This window comes from Gopherus evgoodei, chromosome 5, assembly GCF_007399415.2.
Source record: "Gopherus evgoodei ecotype Sinaloan lineage chromosome 5, rGopEvg1_v1.p, whole genome shotgun sequence".
Lineage (NCBI taxonomy): Eukaryota > Metazoa > Chordata > Testudines > Testudinidae > Gopherus > Gopherus evgoodei.
Window position 1 is genome coordinate 23671952 of NC_044326.1, and position 23510 is coordinate 23695461.

The window sequence follows — 23510 nt, forward strand, 5'->3', positions numbered from 1 at the left end:
GCAGCTTTTGGGGGTTTTTTTATTGGTTGTGATTGTCTGCTATATTTTTAAAAAATATATAATGTAGGCTCTTCAGTCATTTAGCCACTTTTGAAAGTTGTGTCCCCAGCACTGATCTTGTTCACTTCAATGGGAGCAAGTTAAGTTCAGCACCAATCTGTATGTTCATACCAATCATACTGATGCATTATTTTAAGTTCCCATATGTAATGATTAGATCCAATAAACTATTTTTTTCTGCACTGTCCTTTCCATAAAAATGAACACCAGCTCCTAATCATTGGGAGCGTTAAGTGATCTTGATTTTTCCATTATAAAGGAAAGTTATCTTATAATACATGCCCTTCCCAAAGACCCATTCTGATCTTTATAGTTACCTAGTTCCAATAGCAGGGATATTTTTGCCTGGCATATACTTACTAAAAGAATGGTCTGATTCATTGCCATGGCATTATGTTGAAAATGCATTTGAGGAACAATGACAGGAGATCATCCAACTTCCATTTTTGTTCCAGTGCAGTCAGGCTGAATGTACAGCATGGAGTTAGCCCAACCACACTTCTAAATTAGAAGATGGTTCTAGTGCAGAGGAGCAATTAGACTGATGAATTTTAATGATAAACTTGCTTTAGTCTTACCTTTCTCTGTGCCATATTTTTGATATTGTGCTGGGCATGTGATATGGGCATCAGCATTAATGGCACCTGCATTTGTGTGTCTCTTGTCAGAAGGCAGCTTTTTTGTCCAAATGCTCATGTTAAGAATTAAGTCAGTTTTGTGCTTGTGTGTTTGCAGCGAAGTTGTTTTCCTTTCTATTTTGATCCATGTGCTTTAATATAATTGGTTTCATTCAAACATACTAAGATGTCCATGTTTGTTTTCTTGATAGTTAAGAGGAAGAAGAGTTCCAAGTCAGAGCCCAAGGGTGCAGTGACTAAAGTAACGGGGAAAAAAATAACGAAGATCATCAGTTTAGGAAAGAAAAAGCCATCAACAGATGAACAGACCTCATCAGCTGAGGAAGATGTTCCAACATGCGGTAAGTGATTTGACTCTCTTAGATTCTCAAGCTTACACTGCAACTAAAGCACTATAGACTCCTAGCCTAGCCGTTCATATACAATTTCCCCTGCTGCAGTGGTTTTCAAACTAGTTGGTATTGTGTAAAACTTCACAAGATAACTAATTTCTTGTAGGCCATTTCCCCCCTCAATCCTGATCCCCCTTTCCTGTACGCACCATAGTGCTTGATAACATCAGGATAGTATTTAAATATTTAAGGATACCAGGTAAAAATGTGATAGGTGGAGTTGCTTGCTTAACTCTTTTCCATCCCAAAATTTGGTATCCATGCTATTTATTCTCTCTCTCTCTTCCTGCCTCTAGATATGTGTATATTTAGTGCTGATCTTTCCCTCATTCCCTAAAAAAAGACCTTTCCCTCATTCCCTAAAAAAAGAAAGCCATGAAGCAACTATGCAGGGTTCAACGGTGCCCAAAGCGATTATTTTCCTCTTTAGATGGTCAGAAAAGTCTCTGGAAACCCTAAAAGAGGTCATTCATGAGGCAGCAAATGGCAGAAAATATTATTGCTTAAAGCCTGACAGATAGAAGCAACTCCATGGACTGTGTCATAGACACAGGTGGTCCACAGACCACAGCTTGAGAATCACATGTATAAGCAACTTTTTTAATTAAAAAGATGTTTGTGTGTGTGTGTGTATGTGTGTGCGATATATAAGAGAGTACAGATGTGTTTATCAACCAAAAAGAGCAGCTGGAAAAAGCACAACTGACCTTCTGCAACATCTGGCTTCCATGGAAGCTATAAACTTTCTGGGCTTTGCAGTTAATTGACTACTCTCTTATTATGTGAGATAGTTCTTTTCCCAGAATATTTTCCTCTAGACTGTAGTTATATAATGTAATCTGTAGTATTTCTGTAGTGCTCATTATCTCCTATCTGGCCACTAAATATAGTTGTTAGTATTGTTGGTAATGGGCTCTACTCAGCATCCTTTCTAGGTTTTATTTGGAAATATGTATTACTAAGGCTTCTGCTTTGGTCATCGTGGGAAGCCTTTGCAGAAGAAGGCGTTTTGCCTCATTTTCCGAAATTGGCTCGTTCCTGCGGCCTGCGCCATAGGTTGAGGCTTTTTTCACTGAGTATGCCTTACTTCCAAATCAAAAAAGGGGAGGAAAAAGATAAATGAAGTTGTGGTGAGGTGACACAGTGTGAGAAAAGGAAATCCCCCTGCACTCTGGCAATCACAAGGAGGGTTCTTCAAAGCTGGATTGCTTTTCTTTGTAAATCTGGCCAATAGGCAGAGTCCAAAGCTCTCTCTCCTTCTCCCCTGGCCCGCCCCCCCGTTTAAGACCGTTCACAGGACTTGGATACATGTTGATTTTTGAAAGTTAAATAGGGCCATTTGGGAGGGGCTAAGGGGTGGCGCTCTTTTAATTCAGGGAAAGTGTGTTGAACTGGGAGAGCTTCTGTGAGGGGCACAATAGGAGAAAAAAGAGAGATTTTGCTTAAATAATAGGAACCCCTCATCATTCCTAAATAGGTCAGCTGCCATGTATATGAGAAGGCTTTTCCATCCCTGCGGTTGTATCATTTTGCACCAACTACACAATCTCTTCCAGTCTTCAAGAGGGGGAGGGGGAGGGTGGGGGTGGGGTGGAGTGGACAATACTGAGAATCCTAAATAACCAAGATCAGGAGACTCTTTCCTTCTCCAGATTTCCACTTTTGTGGGGTGGGGTAGGGTGAGGGGAGTTGTGGCATCTTCCAAGGGTTGCACAGTTCAGATATGCTGATATATCCTGCTGGATCAAGACTTGAAGTTGTAACTATGATGTTGGAATGGAAACCCAGAAAAATTAAGCTATGTAACACATAATTTTAATGAAAACCAAAAAGATAGCTATCCAGAATGATTAAGAGCTTTCCTCCTTGTGACTGAAAATGAAAATCGGCAATGAGGTAAAAGATGAGTCATTTCATATAAATTCTGCCCTGAAGAAAATGTCATTCAATCTTTTCCTCTTTTAATACACTTTTTGGAAGTGGAAATATACTGTCTATAATTCATGCACCATATGTGATTCGGAGCCAAGTTCAAAGGTCCTTTTCTCTTCCAATATAAACTAGTGGTTTAACTAAACCTAATATGAAGGTGTTCGGGGGGGGAGGGAGTTGTTTTGTTTTTTTGTTTTTTGTTTTATGTTTAGTTTTTAAGTTACTTATTTTAATTTCATGAACTCCCAGTGGAGATTTTTTGTTTCTGCTTTAAAATTTCCATGCAGTGAACTCAAAGAACAGCAGAGGTGGGTATTTTACACAAAATTAAATACAATGAGCGACAAGTAAAACTAATCACTCTGGTTTAGCTATTCTAGCTAAGTAGAATGAATTGCCAAATGAATCCAGTTTAATGGGTCTTTATGAAATTGTTTTCAGACATTATGAGCACAAGCTCACTCCCTGATCATCTCACAGTAGCACAGGGTTTTCTCCCAGTGCCCTGCAGCCCCACATTTACACCCCCTTTACACATAGTTCCCTGAAATTCCACCACCATATTTAACTTACCGTCCATATACATGCAACTTTTCACTGGGTTTGTAACCAGTTAATGGCATGGTTGGTTCTACACATCTTGCATGTACACAAGAAACATAATTAATAACACATGGTAACCATGGCCCTGTAATGATGTTTTGCCTTTGTCAGCAGCTTAGGTTGCGTATGGTTGTTTTCCTGCAGCCAGGTCATAACATTAATATTTTGCTGTGCAGCTGGGACCTCATAATCATGCCTGTGTAACCACTTTTGCTGATGTTGCTTCCTTCCAACTCTCTAAGCAGTGGGATGCCTTTTGAGTGCTTAGTCCCATGTGCTGCTGGTGCTGTTTTATGTGCATGTCCATTAGTCCCCTTGTTCCTTGTTGAGTCATCATGGGTTAGCTGTCACTATTTTCCCAGAAAGCACTATGAAAACACAATTTGCAATGTGATAGATCTAGATATATCCACAGAACTGTTGAATGTGATTCAGTTGTGAAAAAGCTGTGTGGGCACGTGCATGTAACTCTCACATGAGCAGGTTATATTTCTAGTGTAATCTAGGATATACTGAAACCTTTTAAATGGTGCTTTTGAACATCATCCTACTTTGGGGTTCACAGTGGGAACACCTCTTGACTCCCACACCCACACTCCCGCCTCCATTTTTACTAAAATCTCAGGGAAGCCCTGTGGCAGAAGAGCTCTGGAATATTCAGCCATAACTGTTGCTAACTCAGCACAGTCATTTGCATATGTTCAGAATATGACCAGGATCAAATCTTTGTAAGCCATGCTTTCTGAGTTACTGGTACAGTGAGAGTTTCAATAAAACATTTTTTAAAGGCCATTTATTTGTCTTCCTAAAATCATCTGGATTGTCAATCTGCACATACAGAAATAGGTTTTATACGAACTACCATTACATTAAAAAAGCCTTTTCTTTTTTAAAATAAGCAAAGGATAAAATATCTCGTATTTTGTTTTATTGCAGGATATCTGAATGTGCTCTCAAATAACCGGTGGCGTGAACGGTGGTGCAGAGTGAAAGATAATAAGCTCATATTCCATAAGGACAGAACAGATCTGAAGACCCACATTGTTTCTATTCCTCTGCGTGGCTGTGAAGTCATTCCAGGCTTGGATTCCAAGCATCCCTTGACATTCCGTCTGCTTCGAAATGGGCAGGAGGTCGCAGTGTTAGAGGTGCAATGTTTATTAATGTGCATACTTTGCAGAGATGCACATGGGCTAATTACATGACCGTTCGTTCATGCAACCTGCCTTTCAAAATGCTTTCCACGGTTAAATAATACAGTTACAGAGCTGGGTAACAAACATTACAGAAATAAATTAAGAGTTACAGGCAAAAGAGACTTATCTGGGTGAGAATTGATGTAAGGGGAAAACCCTAATGTTGATTTTTTTACTCACAACAGTCTTCCCTGTTAAGATGTTTTCTGCTGTCTCTCTCTCCACGCTGACCTTTTCTCTTCCCTTTATAATTGCTTATGCACCTCCCCTGTTAGTCTTCTATCAAGGAGGTAACTCAGAATACAGATGACTGAGTGCTAATTAAATAACCTTGCTGTGGCTCACTACACTGAAGATTAGAGCTCTGGATCTCTATTTCTCCTGGGCATATTAATCAACTTTAAGATTTGTTATTCTGAAGTCATCATCAGGGGGTGTATCTGTACTAGAGAAATTTGGTTCCTAGCCACAAGTTGGGCCACCTACCATGCACACCACACATGTAAACAGTGAAACACTCCCAGTTGTACACAGGCCATTATACCATAATTTACATTAGACTTGTTTCAAGCAAGGCTAAGCACTGTGTACTCTTCCAGCATTGGATGGAAAAAGCTAGCATAATAGCTCTAGTATTGCAAATAGCCTTAGTGCTTCTGTCCCATAGTAGTGTCCTCTCTAGTCTGCATTCTGCTGCATATGGATCAGGTTTGCCAGAAGAAAGTTATCTGTCTCAATAGTACTGCCTGCCCTGTAAAGCTTATAGAGGTGCATTTATTTTATGAACATCAGCTTCTTCCAAACCACTGTCCCGCAATGAGCGAAGCATCCTTCCATGGAAATATGCAGTCTCAGGCAGATGGGCAGGTGTCGCTGACCTCTGGGACAACCAGGTGTCTGAGCACCTTGCTGAGGAAGGAGTTATTTGGTCTGGCAGGCAGTGGTAGCAAAAGATCGAGATCCTCAATAATACCAACCAGGCATGAATTAAAACCTGTCCATTTTTCTAAGGAGCTGAACAGAGTACTTGGTACCCATCCTTCCCTGGAGTCTAGTGCGATGCTGGAAAGTACAGAAGCTCCCTGTCGTGCAGCTGAGCAGCAGGATGATGAGGTCAAGGAGCAAGATGCAGATCACAGGGCTAAGGAATTGGACCCGGGGTTAGCCAAGAACTTGCTAGGATCTCAGGGAGGTTAAAAAGATTGAAGACAAAATCAAGATATTGAGAACAGAATTAGTTGAAGAGAAGAAATTCTTTAATGGCCTATACGTTAATGCTATGAGTCTGGGTAACAACCAAGGGGAATTGGAATTGTTCATTTATGAGCATAAATTTGATCAAGTTGGTATCACTGAAACCTGGGGGGAAGATTCTCATGACTGGGATGTTAAATCAAGGGTTAACCTGTTAAGGAAGGTTCAGGTGAGCAATAAGGGAGGAGAAGGGGCACTCTAGGCCGAAAATGGCATTTTTCCAGAATTATCAGTGACTGTTTCCAAGTCACTGATGATTCTGAAAAAAATTATCTTGAATGCTTAATGATTAGTGTCCTAACTGCTAAAACACAAGATGGAGTATTAGTTGGTGTCTGCCACAGACAGGGCCGGCTTTAGGCCAATTCCACCAATTCCCCCGAATCAGGCCCCGCACCTAAGAGGGCTCCGCACCCAGTGAGAATCCCTTCCCTGGCTAGAGGCGCCTTTTTAATTTTTACTCATCTGGCGGCACTTCGGGTCTCCAGCAGCACTTCGGCGGCGGGTCCTTCGCTTGCTCTGGGTCTTCGGTGGTACTTCGGTGGCAGGTCCTTCAGTGCCGCCAAAGACCTGGAGCAAGTGAAGGACCCACCGCCGAAGTGCTGCCCGAAGACTCAGAGCACCGCCTGGTGAATTCAAGCCCCACATGTTTTTTTACAGGTGTTTTTTGTTGTTGTTTTGGTTTGGGTTTTTTTTTTTTCCAGTCATCCCTGTCGGGGCCCCGTCGAAACTGTTCGAATTGGGCACTTCCTAAAGCCGGCCCTGGCCACAGACCACCAAATCACACTAGAGAACAGGATGGCTGCCTCCTTATGCACCTATCATAACATAAGGGAAAAAACTATGTGATCATTTGGGGCTGTAATTTGAGTGATGTATGCTGGAGGTCTTATGCTGCCTGTATTAAAACATCCTTGAAACTGCTAAATACTACAGATGACAATTTTCTATCTTAAAAAGTCTTGCATCTAACCTGGGGAATTCTATATCACACCTCAGCTTGACAGATAAAGAGGAACTAAAAATTTCTGGCAACTTAAGTAAAAGTGATAAACACTTGATCACATTTGTAATGTGCAAAGTCTAGACCAGTGATGTACTTGGTGCTTTAAAAGGACCAGTTTCACAAAGCTGAAAACAATTAAGAGCCAAATCAGCTGGGAAGAGGAAATTAATCAGAGAAATGTAAATGATAATTGGGAATTGTTTAAGAGTATTTAACAAGAGGCCCAAAAATCTTCAACTGAGGACGAAGGTCATAATAATGCAGAAAAAGCACTGGGGGAGGGGAGAGACAGGAGACAGATGATGTAGTCATAGCATAGGATAACACTCTTTCCATTCATTTAGTCTTCTCAGGAGGATGTTAAATAGCAGCTACTAAAGTTAGACATTTTTAAATCAGTAGGTCTGGATAACTTGCCTCCAAGAGTTTTAAAATATTTGGCTAAGGAACTCGCTAGACCATTAATGTTGATTTTCAATAACTCTTGGAGCACTGGGGAAGTTCCAGAAGACTGTGCTAATTTTAAAAAAGGGTAAACATGGTGACCTGGGTAAGGTTTGTCTGTCTGACATCAATCCTGGGTAAGATAATGGAGTGCTTATATGGGACTCTATTAATAAAGAATTACAAGGGTGCTTAATGGAGGGTAATTAATGCCATTCAATGTGGGTTTATGGAAAATAGATCCTGTCAAACTAACTTGATATCTTTTTTTGATGAGATTAAAAGTTTGGTTGATAAAGATAGTAGTGTTGTAATATACTTAGACTTCTGTAAGAGACATGACATTTTGATTTATTTTATAGCTTTCTAGTTTTTTAATATAGCACACATTAAAAGGATTAAAACCTGGTTAACTGATAGGTCTCAAAATGTAAACAGGAAATCATCATTGAATTAATGTATTTTTAGAGGAGTCCTGCACAGGTAGGTTCTTGCCCCTATACTTTTTAACATTTTTATTAATGACCTGGAAAAAAACATGAAGTCATAACTGATAAAGTTTACAGATAACAAAAAAATAATTAGAGAAGTGGCAAATAATGAAGAGGACAGATCACTGATACAGAGTGATCTGGATCACCTGGGTGCAAGCAAACAATATACACTTTTAATATGGCTAAAGGTAAATGCATACATCTAGGAACAAAGGATGTAGGTCATAGTTACAGGATGGGGGGATCTATCTTGGGAAGCAGTAACTCTGAAAAAGATTTGGGGGTTTTATTGGATAATGATCTGAACATGAGCCCTCAGCACGATGCTGTGGCCAAAAGGGCTAATGCAGTCCTTGGATGCATTGACAGGGGAATCTCAAGTAGGAGCAGAGAGGTTATTTTACCTTGGCATTTGGCACTAGTGTGATCACTGCTGGGATTCTGCGTCGAGTTCTGGTATCCACAATTCAAGAAGGAGTGTGATAAATTGGAGAGTGTTCAGAGAAGAGCCACAAGAATGATTAAAGGGCTAGAAAAGATACCTTATAGGTGATTGACTCAGAGAGCTCGATCTACTTACCTTAACAAGGAGAAGGTTAAGGGGTGACTTGATTACAGTCCATAAGTACTCCCTGGGAACAAATATTTATTTATGGGCTCTTCAGACTTGCAGAGAAAGGTGTAACATGACCCAATGCCTGGAAGTTGAAGCAAGGCAAATTCAGACAAGAAATAAGACATAATTTTTTTTTTAAAGCAGTGTGGGTAATTACCTCACTAGAACAACTTGCCATGGGTCATGGTGGATTCTCCATCACTGACAATATTTAAATCAAGATTGGATGTTTTTTTCTAAAAGACATGCTGTAGGGTTTATTTTGGGGAAGTTGTGTGGCCGGTGTTATATAGGAGGTCAGACTACATGATCACAGTGGTCCCTTCTAGACTTGGATTCTGCAAGTCCAAAGACCAAGAGAAGACAGCTACTGACAACCACTGAGCCAATTTGAGAAAATGCACTCTTGCTTAACACAGGGAATAGCTGTAAAATGGAAAACTACACTAAAGAGCTCCATAGTTGTATTATTTAATATCTTTGTAACAAATCCAAGGGTAGGAACACCCCCCCACAAAAAAAAGTCAGAATAAAACAAACAGCCTACGAAATTTCAAATGAGCTAAAATAAGTTCTTTTCAGTGCTTATTTAAAACCAGACTTGAACTATGAAAAATGGCTCCAGGGTAGCTCTGTTGACTTTTTATTGGTTAAAATTGGAAACCTTAGATAAAAATAACATGTAGTGGCATTTGTAAGGAAACTAGTGGGAGGCAAACTTTCATTTTCAGACTCTGGTCAGATACTTTGAACACTTAAGTGCTGATCAGTTCAGTGTCTTGTCCCTGAAGAATGGTCATGCTATATATGCGCAGTACAGGTTATTTGGATGACGATTTACAAGAACAGGAAATGAATGAAGTGTAATATAAAGAAGAGGAACTACAGTAAGGAAATTGAGTTAAAGGAAAAAATCTTTGAGTTTGTTACATTGAATAAAGAAACTTAAAATAAATAAATATTGAAATGCCTAAAAAATTGCATGAAATTTTTCAAAAACTGAAAATCATTCAGTTTCAAAAACTAAAAAACTAGAATGATTTCCACAATGTTAATGCCCTCCTCCGCCCCCAATTTTTCAACCTGCTTTAGTATTCCTTTGTCCAAGGTTATCCTGTCTTTACAATTTGGACAAGTTACCTTTCTTAAAAGCTTAGCCTTGTGGTGGAAAACATTTGTCTCAGATTTCTGAAATCAAAAATAAGCAAGGTGCATACCTAGATACACTGGCTTCATGCATTTATTTTTTCCTTCTTTTGCTGGAACTGTTCATATTGTTTTACTCCATAATCTATTAACATGTTGCTTTAAATATGTTCGTTATGGCAGAATAACCTCAGTGAATGTTACTTTTTGTTAACATAGTTTGGCAAAGGTGATCCAGAGCCTCAGATGCATCATTATATTAACGTTAGTAAAATGAAAGCGTAATTATTAAGTAATTAATATTAAAAAGCCTATTGTTTCAGTGATAATTTATGAGTTTTTATAAGATCTTCTCATCATCATAGGCTTCATCATCCGAAGACATGGGCAGATGGATTGGGATTTTACTGGCTGAAACCGGTTCATCTACAGATCCTGGAGCCCTGCACTATGATTATATTGATGTGGAGATGACTGCAAGCATCATACAAGCTGCAAAACAGACCTTCTGGTAAGATGCATTAAAAGCAATTTAAGGGTGTTTTCAGTAATTTCAGAATTTGCAGCCTCATGTTAGTTCTAATATCAAGAGACTTTGTCAAACCTTCCCTTTTTTGCCAAGATATTAAACTCCTGAGGGATTGAAATCTTGAGTCTCTAAGCATTCGAGATGTGTTTAAGATTATCGTGCTGGCATCCGGCTAAGTATTACAAGAGAGACAGAATATGTCCACTTTTATGATGTATTCAACTCTCGCACTTATAGTGTAAGAGGAATCTAGTAATTAGGTGCTATTTTAACCCCTTCTGTCTGGCAGCCCTAAAGCTTTAAATGATCAAATAAGTTGAAGCTTGACCACAATTCGGTCACAATAGTTTACGCTGGTTATATTCACTTTCCAAGTTTTAATAGAACTAATGTAAATTCACAGAATTGGTTTCGCCCTCAGTACTCAGCAGAAATTCTGATTTTATGTGTCATTACAACAATCTGTAACCCACTATACCTCCTTTGTCCTGTGACTGCAGAGGTGTGAATTGCCCACTTCACCTTAAATGGTCTCTTGCCACAGGTGTTTACCCTTAAACTAACTGATCAGGTGGTTAAGCACTGTTATAAAATGCCCAGGGAGATTGTGGAATCTCCATCACTGGAGATTTTTAAGAGCAGGTTAGACAAACACCCATCAGGGACGGACTAGATCAGTGGTTCTCAAAACTTTTTTTTTCGCCGTCTGCTTGAAAATTGCTGAGGGTATCGGTGGACCACTTAATGATCTTTCCAAATGTTTCACAGTGTTTGAAATAGGCCATCCTGATTATCACTACAAATGTTTTTTTCTCCTGCTGATAATAGCCCATCTTAATTGATTAGTCTCCTTAGAGTTGGTATGGCAACACTCATTTTTTTCATGTTCTCTGTCTATATATATATATATCTTCCTACTGTATTTTCCACAGCATGCATCCAATGAAGTGGGTTCTAGCCCACGAAAGCTTATGCCTAAATAAAATTGTTAGTCTCTAAGGTGCCACAAGTACTCCTCGTTCTTTTTTCCAAATGTTGTTTGTACCATTAGCTAACTATTGTAAAGCACTTTGGATAAAAGTGCTATATTTAAAAAAAACTTAATAATATTGACCTTTTTTTGTTCTACAAATAAAAGCACACAACTCGTATTTGAATATCACTAGTCTTACCTTTCTAATGTGATGGATGTGCCCTCTCTCCCCCCGCCACAGCAGCCCCTGAGCTGGGGCTCAGAAGGAGGGCCATCTCTCCCTGGCAGCCACAACCCTAGAGCTCTGGAAAGTCGCCTCTTTCTCTGGCTGCTGAAGCCTTGCACGTCCCATATTCCACCCACCCCCTCTTCTCACCCCACTGCCTCTGCCCCAAGGCCACCACCTCAACTTACATGTGTGTCTTCACCCTTCCAGGGTCCAGGCACCTAATTAGTGGAGCCACACCTGCATGACTCCACTAATTAGGTGGGTGCCCTTCATTCTCTCGTGTGCGGCCGTGCAGGTGCGCACCTTGGAACTATCTGCGGACCGCCTGACTGAAGCTCACGGACGACTGGTGGTCCGCGGACCACAGTTTGAGAACCTTTTGTCTAGATAATACTAAGTCCTGCCATGAGTGCAGGGGACTGGACTAGATGACCTCTCGAGGTCCCACTCAGTCCTATGATTCTACAATCTCTCCCACCTCGTATTTAGCTTTTGGCACTCTGATTACCTTTCCTAGACCTGAAGAAGAGCTCTGTGTAGCTCAAAAGCTTGTCTCCTTCACCAGCAGAATTTGGTCCAGTAAAAGACCCACCTTGTCTTTCTCATAGAACCACTACATCCAGTTGTTCCTTGCTGAAGGATTAAAAACTCGCAGTTTTGAAATTCACATCAATACATGAATTCAATACACAATGCAGAGTTTGTTAGTATATGCCTCATGACAGCAAAGTGTGGATAGAAAATATCTTGGCCAGACAGTTTACTAGGACTTTATAAACATGATCCTGCAAGGTGCTGAGTGCCCTCAACTCCCACTGAAATTACTGGGATTCAGCATTTTCAGAATCAAGCTCAATATAGCCGTCATAAATAGGAATAGACTAAAAATACATAAAGGGTGAAAACCTAGTATAGCTTCCTGTTGGAAATACTGTACTCTCACTAGTGAAGGGTCCGGAGAGCTGCAGTGCAGAAAAATGAGACGCTTCATTCATGCTAGTTTGAATGGCTTTTGATAGAAATCAGGGTTGATTCATCTCTTACCACAATCCCACTTTTGTCAAATCCAAGTAATTTTGATAGAATCATAATGCAGTTAATTTAGAGGCTTGTTCTTATATATGTTTTGAAGTTAATAGGGCTCAAAAAAGTTTTTCCTGTGACATGCATTTTTCGCTTCCATCAGCATCTAGTGATAACCACATGTAAAAGAGAAGCCGGATGCAAATGTTTTTGCCTGAATATTGCTTGGCTTTCATTTTATGAACAAATGTGATATTAATTGAAACCAAGTGAAAAAAAATAAGTGCAACTAGACCACATATTAGAAAGGAATGCCAAACGTAACTTGCAAAGTAATAAAAATTCCCTATCAAGTATTTGTTTAAATTTGTTGTATCACAATAAAGTGAATGTAAGAGCTTATCTGCAAACAACCTAGGGCATGTCTCTTTTAACTTCTGATCCAATTTTTCTTGTAAAATTAGAAGGGGAAATGAGAAATGACATGGCCTTTCTTATCCATCCACACAGCAAAAACTCGTGCATCTCAGTTACTACAACTTTCTCTCTAGCCTCAAGTAATGCAATCTTGCCTCATTCATATCCATTCAGAATACTCCTGGAAAGATCACTTTTCTACCCTATCATTGTTTTTGTTTTGTATTATCATAGCACCTGGGAGCCCCAGTCATGGACCAGGGCCCATTTGATCATGTCACCCCCCCTCTTTTCATCCCTCCGCTGTTCCCCCCCCTTCTCTATCACATCAAACATAAGCTGTGTGTCTTCACTTTCTAGGCTCTTTGTGACCTATCCAATCCTGCATATCATCTCTCCGTTGCTATCACGATGTCAACTCTCACCTCCAGTCGACCCATGATGCCAGATTCTGTCACTTGTTATATTTTCAAACAAGTACATTTCTGCTTTATCCCATCCTGCCCCTTGTTCTTGGGAGGTGCTCCCCATAAACATCCATAAAGTTACCTTCAAAACTCTCTTTTACTGTGATGCCGACAATACATTTGACAACAGTTTGGCTGCTGGTGTGTTGAGACCACTGCCTGTCATGTTTGACTAGTATCATCTCATTGTTTCCTTGCACTCCCCCCCATCCCCATCCCTTCTTGTCTTCTACTTAGATAGTACCATATTTGGGGCAGGGGCTGTCAATATTTCTAATTATAGTCTGGAAATATTTGGATAATGTTTCTCATTAAGGACAACAGAAAAAAATGTTGGAGTTTCATGACAACACTATTGTTTTTATAGCTATGATACAGTTAGGAGCATTTTTACAATGGTGAATTAAGATTTTTTTCCTCCTGCAAACTCTCATCTCATGATCGTCTTGTCTAGTGAATCCTAATATATTTTTTAAGAATGCTCCTGTGGAAGAAGACATGATCAATTTCAGGTTGAAGGGTTCGTTGGTTGGGGCTCAGGAATGTCTAAAGTCAGATGGCAATGAAAAACTACTTACAAAGGCAAGACCTGATTCTGTAAATACTTACACATGCCAGTAATTACACACGTGGAGTTTGATTGGACTATTCCTCTTTATAAAACTGCTCAATTACTTAAGCTTTTGCTGAATCAGGACCTTGGCCAGATTCTGCCAATGTTACCTAGAACAAGGAGTCAGTAGATGAGAGTTTTTCCACATTAGGGATTGCAACATAAACATTTTATGCAAAGCTGTTAATTGTAAACAACTATAAATTCTTCAGAAACTTTTAATCATCTGTAAGGAATAAGACTGAATGCCCTTGTTACAAAGGAAACATGTTTTGGCTGTGAAACATTAATACAGAAAATAGTGGAATTCTGTACTGGATGTTATAATAGACGATGATTATTGTACAAGATCATTATAGGATAATACTGTATGGGTGAAATTCACCACTGTGCAGCTGGCCAACAAAAGACCTATTTGCCATTTAAGTTACATTTGACCTTTAAAAATAGGACTTAAATAGCACATGAGCCTTGTGTTGGCCCCTCTGCAGTAGGGTGAATTTCAGTATACACGCAAAGAAAGAGTTATGAAAAGAGCATATCAGTAGTAAAAATGTAGCAGTGAACATTGTGCGCAATAATTCTCTACTCTGGCATTTGATTTATAGAGAGATACCAGATTTATATTTTCAAAAGCAATGTGTAATATCTTCTGATTATGATCAAGACTGTGAGCAGTGTAATACTTCAAAACATACAATACCACACTAGTTATTTTCTCAGTTATTTTACAACTTGATGTGACATTTGCAGTATGTTCATTCTCCTGAGGATCAGATCCTGAAATGTATTGAAGGTTTTCAACTTCCTATTGAATTAAGTGGGAGTTGAGATTACTTAGTACCTTACAGGACCAGCTCTAAATGCTGACAATGGTTAGTTAATATTATTAAAATCTATCTGCAGAAAACATTGTTCCTCATTCTACATAATTGGAATAAAATATAACGTGTTTGGCAGGCTTCTCCCACGTTATTTGTAACCCCGTGGAGAAATAAAAGACCCATCTACCTTACTGCATGATTTTATTGTCATTAATTAATGTCAACTTCAGAAATTGAATAGGTCTGTTGCGAATCTTTGTTTTCCTTCTTATCTCTTTTTATGTACTTGAATCTTAAGGATCTTTGTGGTCTCATGTTACTGGCTCTGTTTCAAGGGCTGTTTATGAAAGCAAATTCCTCTCTGAATCATAGTTCTTCTTCGAGTGTTTGCTCATGTCGATTTTATTCTAGGTGTGTGCACACCCACGTGCACAGTAGTCGGAGACTTTTGCCTTTGCGGTATCCATAGAGTTGACTGTGGCACCCCCTTGAGTGCCGCGCTCATGTGTTGGTATATCAGGCACCGCCTGCCCTACGCCTGCTCAGTTCCCTCTTACTGCCTGTGGTGGTTGCTCAGAAAGCCTCTCTCCCTTGCTTCGCAAGTGAGCAGCGGTTCTTTCCCTTTTGACTTTATGTTCCAGCTATAATTAGTTTTGTTTGTTGTAGATTAGTTAGCAAGTAGCTGTTAAGTATGGTAGTTAGTCAGTTAGGGTCCTGGTGAGGACTTTGCCCCAGGCAAGGCATGCCCTGGTCACTGGGTTTTAAGCCCTGCACTGACTGTAATAGCCCTATGCCTGTTAGTGACCTGCATGGCAGCTGTCTGAAGTGCCTGCGGGAATCCCAGGTTAAAGAAAAGTGTCACATCTGTAAGAACTTTTGTCCTTGGACACAAAAAGAGCAATACAATCATTTAAGGGCCCTCCTCCTAGATGCTGAGGTGGAGGGACAGGTGCCCACCCTGAAACCCCTTTTCCCTGCGTGGGATGATGCCCCGGGCCCCCCGCCCTCCAGTGGTCCCTTCTTCCTCCTCTTCTCCAGATGAGGCTGTGGTGAGGCCCTCCTGTGCTAGCCCATCAGTGAGCACCGGTGGGCTAGCACAGGAAGGCCCCACCACAGCCTCGTCTGGAGAGGAGGGGGAAGAAGGATCCTGATCCAAAGGGTAGCCACTAGCTTAGGCCTAGAGGCAGAAGAGATGACAAAGCAATCAGACACTAACTCTGGTTTCCAACACTCAGACCTGGGTTGGGGAGCCCATCTGGGAGAGCTCAGTATACCAGACTGCTGGTCGGAGGGGTCAACCACTTCCTCCACATAAATGTCAGGGATCTCAAGGCAATTTGCCTGGCTTATCAGGCTTTTCAGTCCCACTTACAAAGCAAACTGGTTCAAGTCCTGACGGATAACACTGCCACGATGTTTTATATCAACAAGCAGGGAAGAGCCAGCTCATCAGCACTCTGCCAGGAAGCCCTCCAGCTCTGGGACTTGTGTATGCAGCATGCCACTCATCTCATGGCAGTGCACCTCCCTGAACCAGGAACGTATTGCCAGATCGCCTCAGCAGAGCCTTCTCATCTCATCATGAATGGTCATTCCACCCCGAGGTGGTCAGTGGGATCTTCCGAAAGTGGGGATCTCCCCAGGTGGACATGTTTGCGACACACCAGAACAGGAAATATCACCTGTTTGCTCATTTCAGGGAGTCGACAGTGACTCCTTGTTGGATGCCTTCCTACTTCTATGGTCGGAGGATCTGTATGCTTTCCCACCAATGCCATTGCTTCACAGTCCTCATGAAGATCAAGCAGGACAAGGCCAAAGTTATCCTGATAGCACCGGCTTGGCCATGCCAACACTGGTTCAGGACACTGATCGACCTGTCGGTGATGACCCCAGTGACCAGATCTCCTGTCCCAGAATCACAGCAGGCTCCTGCACCCGAATCTGGCAGTGCTGCACCTAACAGCTTGGTTGCTGCATGGTTTACTGCTGAAGAGCAGGAGTGCTCAGCCTGTGTCCTGCAGGTCCTACTGGTTAGTAGAAATCTCTCCACTAGAAAGACCTACCAGGCCAAATGGAGACGATTCTCGTGTTGGGCATTGGCCCAAGGGGTTAGGCCTAAGCAGGCCTCACTGCAGTCCATCGTGGAGTACCTTATGCATCTCAAGCTCCAAGGCTTGTCCCTTTCATCAATTAAGGTCCACTTGGCCACCATATTAGCCTTTCATCCTCTTCCCAGGGCAGGTTGGTCTTCACTTACAACATTACAGTCCGGTTCTTGAAAGGTCTGGAGCAACTGTAACCCCAGGTCTGGGACCCAGTCTCTCTGTGGGACCTGAGTCTAGTGATTGTGCAGCTCACTTCAAGCCCTTGGTGTCCTGTTCCCTTCTTCTGCTCTCCTGGAAGGTGTCATTCCTGGTGGCGATAACTTCTGCCCGCAGTGTCTCCGAGATTAGGGCACTTACCTCAGAGCTGCCTTATGCAGTTTTCTTAAAGGACAAGGTCCAGCTGCGGCTGCATCCAGTTTTCCTGCCCTAGGTGGTTTCACAATTTCACACATGCCAGGACATATTTTTATCAGTCTTCTTCCCAAAGCCTCATAAGTCTGGAGGAGGAGTGTAGGTTGCACTCCCTCGACATTAGGAGAGCGCTAGCCTTATACACTGAGAGGACCAAGCCATTTCGCAAGTTGACGCAGTTGTTCATCACAGTGGCAGATAGGTTGAAAGATCGTCCAGTGTCTACCCAGAGAATCTCATCTTGAATCACTGCTGGCATCCGTTTTTGCTGTGATCAGCCTCCACCAGCAATTGTAACCGCCCACTCAACTAGAGCACAAGCTTCGTTGGGGCTCTTCCTGGCCCATGTGCCAATTCCTGATATCTGCAGGGCTGCTACCTAGTCATCCATTCATATGTTCATGTCTCACTCTGTGCTTACCCACCAAACCCAAGACACGCTTGCTTCAGTAGAGCGGTATTACAAGCCGCACATCTGTAAACTCCCAGCCCACCTCCAGGGATACTGATTGTGAGTCACCTGGAATGGAATTGACATGAGCAAGCACTGACACAAGAAAAAACGGTTACTTACCTTTTGTAACTGTTGTTCTTCGAGATGTGTTGCTCATGTCCATTCCATTACCCGCCTTCTTGCCCCTCTTCCGGAGTTGCCAGCAAGAAGGAACCGAGATGGCATAGGGTGGTGGCGCCTGATATTCCACTGCATGAGCACGGCAGTCAAAGGGGTGCCACAGTCGACCCTATGGATACCGCTAAGGCAAAAGTCTCCGACAACTGTGCACATGGGCACACCCACACCTAGAATGGAATCGACATGAGCAACACAGCTCGAAGAACAACAGTTACGAAAAGTAGGTAACAGTTATTTATTGCTAGTTGGGGCCCAAATCTGCAAGTTGCTCCACATGGATAGACCTTTGTTACCACAAGGAGCCTCACTGAAGTCAGTCAGGATCCCACAAGAGCTAGATCAAAATTGTTTCTTTTTTTAAAATTAAAAACATTCAAAACTATAAAAAATGTTTCTATTTCAGAGTTTTCACACACCCTGTGTGAGAGACAGCTGGAGTGCACTCTCATCCAGGCAAGGAGTCCGGAGAACATGACAACATGTCACAACCGGTCCCCAGTCAAAAGTTACACAGCAGCAAACCAAAAGTAAAAATAATTTTTAAAAAATGCACAAAACATTTCAAAAGATTCTAAGGAAAGTTTTCATATAACTGAAAAAAGTGATTGGAACCTAAAAGTTTTCACGAAAATGTTGGTTTTCAAATATATGCTATCTTTTGCTGGAAAAAAAATCATTTGAAAAATTTTGATCAGCTCACGGTTCCACACACAAAGCATTTTGCAGGATTTAGACCTTGGTTTGCTCCAGTTCCTAAAATGATTGTAATAGAGTCTTGGGTCATATCCCTCCCCCCAACCCTATGTGCATGCACACCTTCCTCATTCTATCCTATATAGACACAGGCAGAAATTTTTATTGAGGTCTGGCAAACTGGTTTATATCAGCAGATTCACATGTAACACAACAGAACAGCTACAGCTGTTTCCATCCTGGCTTTCACACAGTCCTACACTTTCTCTTATGATAGTGGTACAGAAACATATGTTGTGATATGATGTTAGCAGCCAGATCTGAGTAAAATACAGAGCTTTATTTTTCTTTCATGGAGGTTGCAGAAGGAGGAAAACTATCTATAGCTTTAATACAAAGAGAAAAGCTGTGTGTTCCAGATTGGGTAGATAATCAAATGTGGGTGTAGCACCATTGAATCATCATGAAGACTAAGGATCAAGTGGTGTTTTTTGTTTTACATAGTTTTATGAACAGACGTGTTATATCTACTAATCCATATCGGGGAAGCACTGCCAATGGCTACGCATGTCCCAGTGGAATGGCACTTCATTATGATGATGTTCCCTGCATAAATGGATCGGTAAGAATTCAGTTTTTACAGTGCAAATAGCTTATATGTGTTGAACGCAAGGACACCTGAAAACTGTATTACCTCATTGAGTGCTATTGGGCAGATTCCAAATGAACTCAAGTTTTCTACTCTTTATAATCAGGAACCTCTCTCTCATCTGGAGACTTCTAGGGGAGTGGGACATATTGTTTAAATTAACTTGTTCATGAGCCAGCATATATTTATACAAACAGCTGCCTGTTGATCAGTTTGTGCCAAATCCTTGATTTTTTTAAAAGAAACATTCATTAGAACAAGACAAAACTCAGGGCTTGATTGTGCCAGGCCCTGTGTTGGGTGTTGTAAGTTGTGAAGAAAGCACAACAAGCCGTCAGACCTCACTCTGCACCCTTGCAGGAATATGGCACTATCCAAGGAACAGCTGACAATAGGGCTATCCATCTCCAAGACGAGGCTTCCACTGACAGTTGTGCTATTCATCCCAAAGAGAGCAGGCTGAGGGCAAGGCCGTGATCCCACCCCACCCTCTGAATTAGCCTGCAGAGCTGGTCCTGTGTAGGAGTGAGGGGGAGAGGGGGAGAGCATATTTGCACACAGTGGCACGTGGTCTTTAAATATTTGTTTGCGAGTGCTGCAGCTCAGCATAGTTCCTAATTTGGGCATTGTCTTAAAGGCAGATTTGAGACCTCAGTCTGAAAACTGAGAGAAATGTACAGAAATTCAAGGCATAAACTGTCACAAACAAGTGCAATCTTCTCTCATGTCATGGCATGTCAGAGGAGTAGGGAAAAATCTCTAAGGAATAAGATACACCGAAGTGTTTGGTGAGTGGGATGCATGTGTAGTTCTTGGGTGTGCTTGGGACTGTATCTGAGGAGGGCACTCATGCAGACAGGGTGGATTAAGGAAGGATCTTGGGCATGCAGATCCACGGCTTCTTTTAAGATTAAATGAATGAATCACTGGGTGAGCGTTATTGAGTTTTCCATTTTTGTGGAAAGAGGAAATGGCCTGGAGCTATTTTAGATATTTATTTAGCTAAGTAATACTTTTCCAACAAATAAAATACAGTGCTAGTGCACAAGTAGCTGATAGTTCCTGAAAAGACATATGGCCTCAAGAAAAACCTCAGAGCTTTTGATAGTTGCCAGGCCTGAAAATCTGTATTACTAAACCAGGTTTAGCAAAATATGTCCTAGAGATTTTCCTGAAGATTCATCTACGTTACCCATGAGTACCCCACTATTGTCTTATCTTATGCAAGGAAGTAATTATCACCATCTGCACTGTAGCACCTTCTTTCTCAGAATTACTAAATGGAAAATAATAAATAATCATCATCATCATCATCGTCAAGTAATAGTATATGGGGTAACATCACAGTCCCCTTTTCTCTGCTTAACAGAAAACACAAGAAAATTCAGGTTATGAAATGGGTAACACAATCCTCTCTTTTCCGCAGTCATCCAAACATGCCATAGCTACCCATGTCTTTCTAGACCGATTTGGCTCAAATGGTAGGAAAAATCAAAATCTTGCTAAACTCAAATGGTTTTAATGATTCTAAATAACCTGCTTATGTTTTAATGTTGCATAGGTTCTGCATGATGTTTTGTTTACTAACAGCAAAAGTGTGTGTGTTGCAGTGGGAACTGGAAGATGGCTTTCCTACTTCTCGTAGCAGAAACATGGGAGAAGAAGTGCTTTATGATAACGCAGGCCTGTACGATAACTTGCCGTCTCCGAAAATCTTTGCACGCTATCCACCTGCTGACAGAAAAGCCAATAGGTTATCTACTGACAAACTCTCCTCTAACCATTACAAAAATCCTGTCTCATCCAATCTGTCCTCTGCTCAGTCTGTCACTAACACCTCTGCTGTGGGGAGGGGATCTGGCTCTCAGGTACTACAATGTTTAATACTGTAACAAAGCCTTTTACCACAATTCCGTTTGAATCTGGGGCTATTTCACTGGTCTGGTTTTAACACTAGAATGCTTGCAACTTAAATGGGCCCACTACAAGTAAAAGAGTTTCACCTAGATTGTAAATTCTGAAATAGAGGTGCTGTCTTCCTGTTTGTCCATCAAATGTCTGCTTAGCATGTTCTTGGTGCTGTGCCTGGAGCCAAGACAATCAATAGGCAGAACTTTCCAAACAAAATTTAGCCATATAACGGCAAGCCTACCTCTGGCTTTAAGTTGGCTTCAGCATATTTCCTACTGGGGGTTTCAGCACAGCTTGTCACTGTAACAAAAAATATTGCATATAAATATTTCAGGGGCTATAATGCAACAGTTGCATGTGCAAATTTCTGTGCACCATCCTTTGAAACTTTGGCCCCCTAAATACTTTGTTTTTATTGGATAAAATACTTGGCATTTTAGTTTTAAGTGTGGTTCTAGTTTACTGAAACATACAGTGCAACTACATTTAACTGTCTGCCCTGTTGCTTTCTTCCCTGAAGAAATCTAAGATTCCCTGTTCGCAGTCATAAGCTATGTTACCATATCTGAATTCATTGCGAAGGACAATGCATGCAATTCTCAATCAGGTCATTAGCCTAATTTAAAGAGAATAGTAAGATGAAGGTAGTCTTTTCCTTGTTTGATGCATCTGAAATAATCTGTATTACTTACCTGACCACTAGTTTGGTCTAATTATGCATACAAAGCTACGAATCTAATGTTAGAACCAGAGATGGGCATGAGCAGCAAAGTTCAGGGTTGTTGGTTGAGGCCCATCTTTTCTTGGATTAAAATAGAGCGCAGTAGAAGGTTACTCTCTGCATTACAGTTCAGACTTTATTATTGGTATATTTCAAAAGCATCTATAAACTAATAAACAATATGTACTGTAAGGAACATATGTGCGGATACAGGTGTGTCACCAAATGAACCTTTGTACAAGAATCACATGCAGTGGCTTTTAGATTTAAAAGATCTAACAGAGAACCTTTATTCATTGTATTGCAAAGGGGAAAGTGTTTGAAATAACATAATCATCACTGTATGCGTCAACCAAAGCCATTTTTTTCTCTTTTTAATTTAAAAAAATTATACTTGACTTTTGAGAGCCCAGTTCTCTACTTTGTATAGAGCAGTTGGATCCTTCATTTAAGAAGTAGTAAAGACATTCACCACTTAGCTTTTGTACTGACCCTCTGCAATGCACCATTTAGGTCACACTTAAGCCTTCAAAATAGGGTTCAAAAGATAGTTTAAGTGACACTTATCTAGATCTTTTGCCAGCCTTTAATATAAGGGTGAATTTCAGTCTAATGTTCACAAATCCCTATTCAGCCATTTTAGGAATACCTGGGCCTCGTCTCCATTAGAAAGGGTTTACCAGTATAGCTATAATAGGAAACGCTCCTACTGTAGACTCAGTTTATGCTGGCAAAAGTGTGTTGTTGTAAAACAAACTACACTGGAAAAAGGACTTTTTTGCCTTTATAATTGGGGCTTTTACCAATGTATAAAGGTTACCAATGAAATCATGTTCCTAACCAACATTGCTGTGCCATCAAAAATGTCTAGTGTAGACCTCATCTAGATGACCAATTACAAGAAAATTATAGGGATGTTTTTAGTACTATGACCTTGTTTTAGCCAGTCAGTTTGCATGTCTAGTGAAGAAGCTGCTATTTTGACTGAGTATCTTGTAATAAAATATTCTGCAATACTGCTCTGAAAAATTAGACAATGTTTCAAAAGTCAGATAAAATGACAGAAGCAGCATAAAATTTATATCAGTGAGAAAGAAAAGGATAATTCTGACCCCTGTATTCAGTCATGCACACCTGCAACAGGAAACCCACATGCTATCCTGGCAGTTAGCCAGTACTGCACACTGCTCTCCAGTAATTAAGTGCCAGATTCTGCCACCCTTACTTCTCTCAAGAACAGTATCTTATGCTGGGCCTGGCCCTGTTGAATTCAGTGGAGCTTCTTGGTTGGTTAATGAGCTACTGAGCCTGAGTGAGGATGACAGAAACGAACCCTAAATAACTTGCTTGTCGGATTCTATTTGCAACCTGGTGCTCAGGTTGCGACAAGGAGTTGCAGTAAATACAAAATTAGGAACTTGACCACATAAGGAAATATTCTGTAGCAATGTTTCTCAAACGGGGGTCGCCACTTGTGTAGGGAAAGCCCCTGGGAGACCGGGCCGGTTTGTTTACCTGCCCTGTCTG

The 23510-nt window shown here is 41.0% G+C and overlaps 1 protein-coding gene across 4 annotated transcripts in view; it reads left to right on the top strand.

Moving 5' to 3' along the window:
- The window catches only part of AFAP1 (actin filament associated protein 1), a 183784-nt gene that overhangs the window by 149913 nt on the left and 10361 nt on the right, over positions 1 to 23510 (top strand). For 3 of the 4 annotated variants that reach the window (XM_030563808.1, XM_030563810.1, XM_030563809.1), the window contains 5 exons: positions 890 to 1039; positions 4562 to 4773; positions 10147 to 10292; positions 19207 to 19324; positions 20962 to 21219. In XM_030563808.1, the coding sequence (XP_030419668.1) occupies positions 890 to 1039; positions 4562 to 4773; positions 10147 to 10292; positions 19207 to 19324; positions 20962 to 21219 (884 nt within the window). The remainder of the gene's footprint in view (positions 1 to 889; positions 1040 to 4561; positions 4774 to 10146; positions 10293 to 19206; positions 19325 to 20961; positions 21220 to 23510) is intronic. The other variant, XM_030563811.1, reaches the window with a different exon arrangement.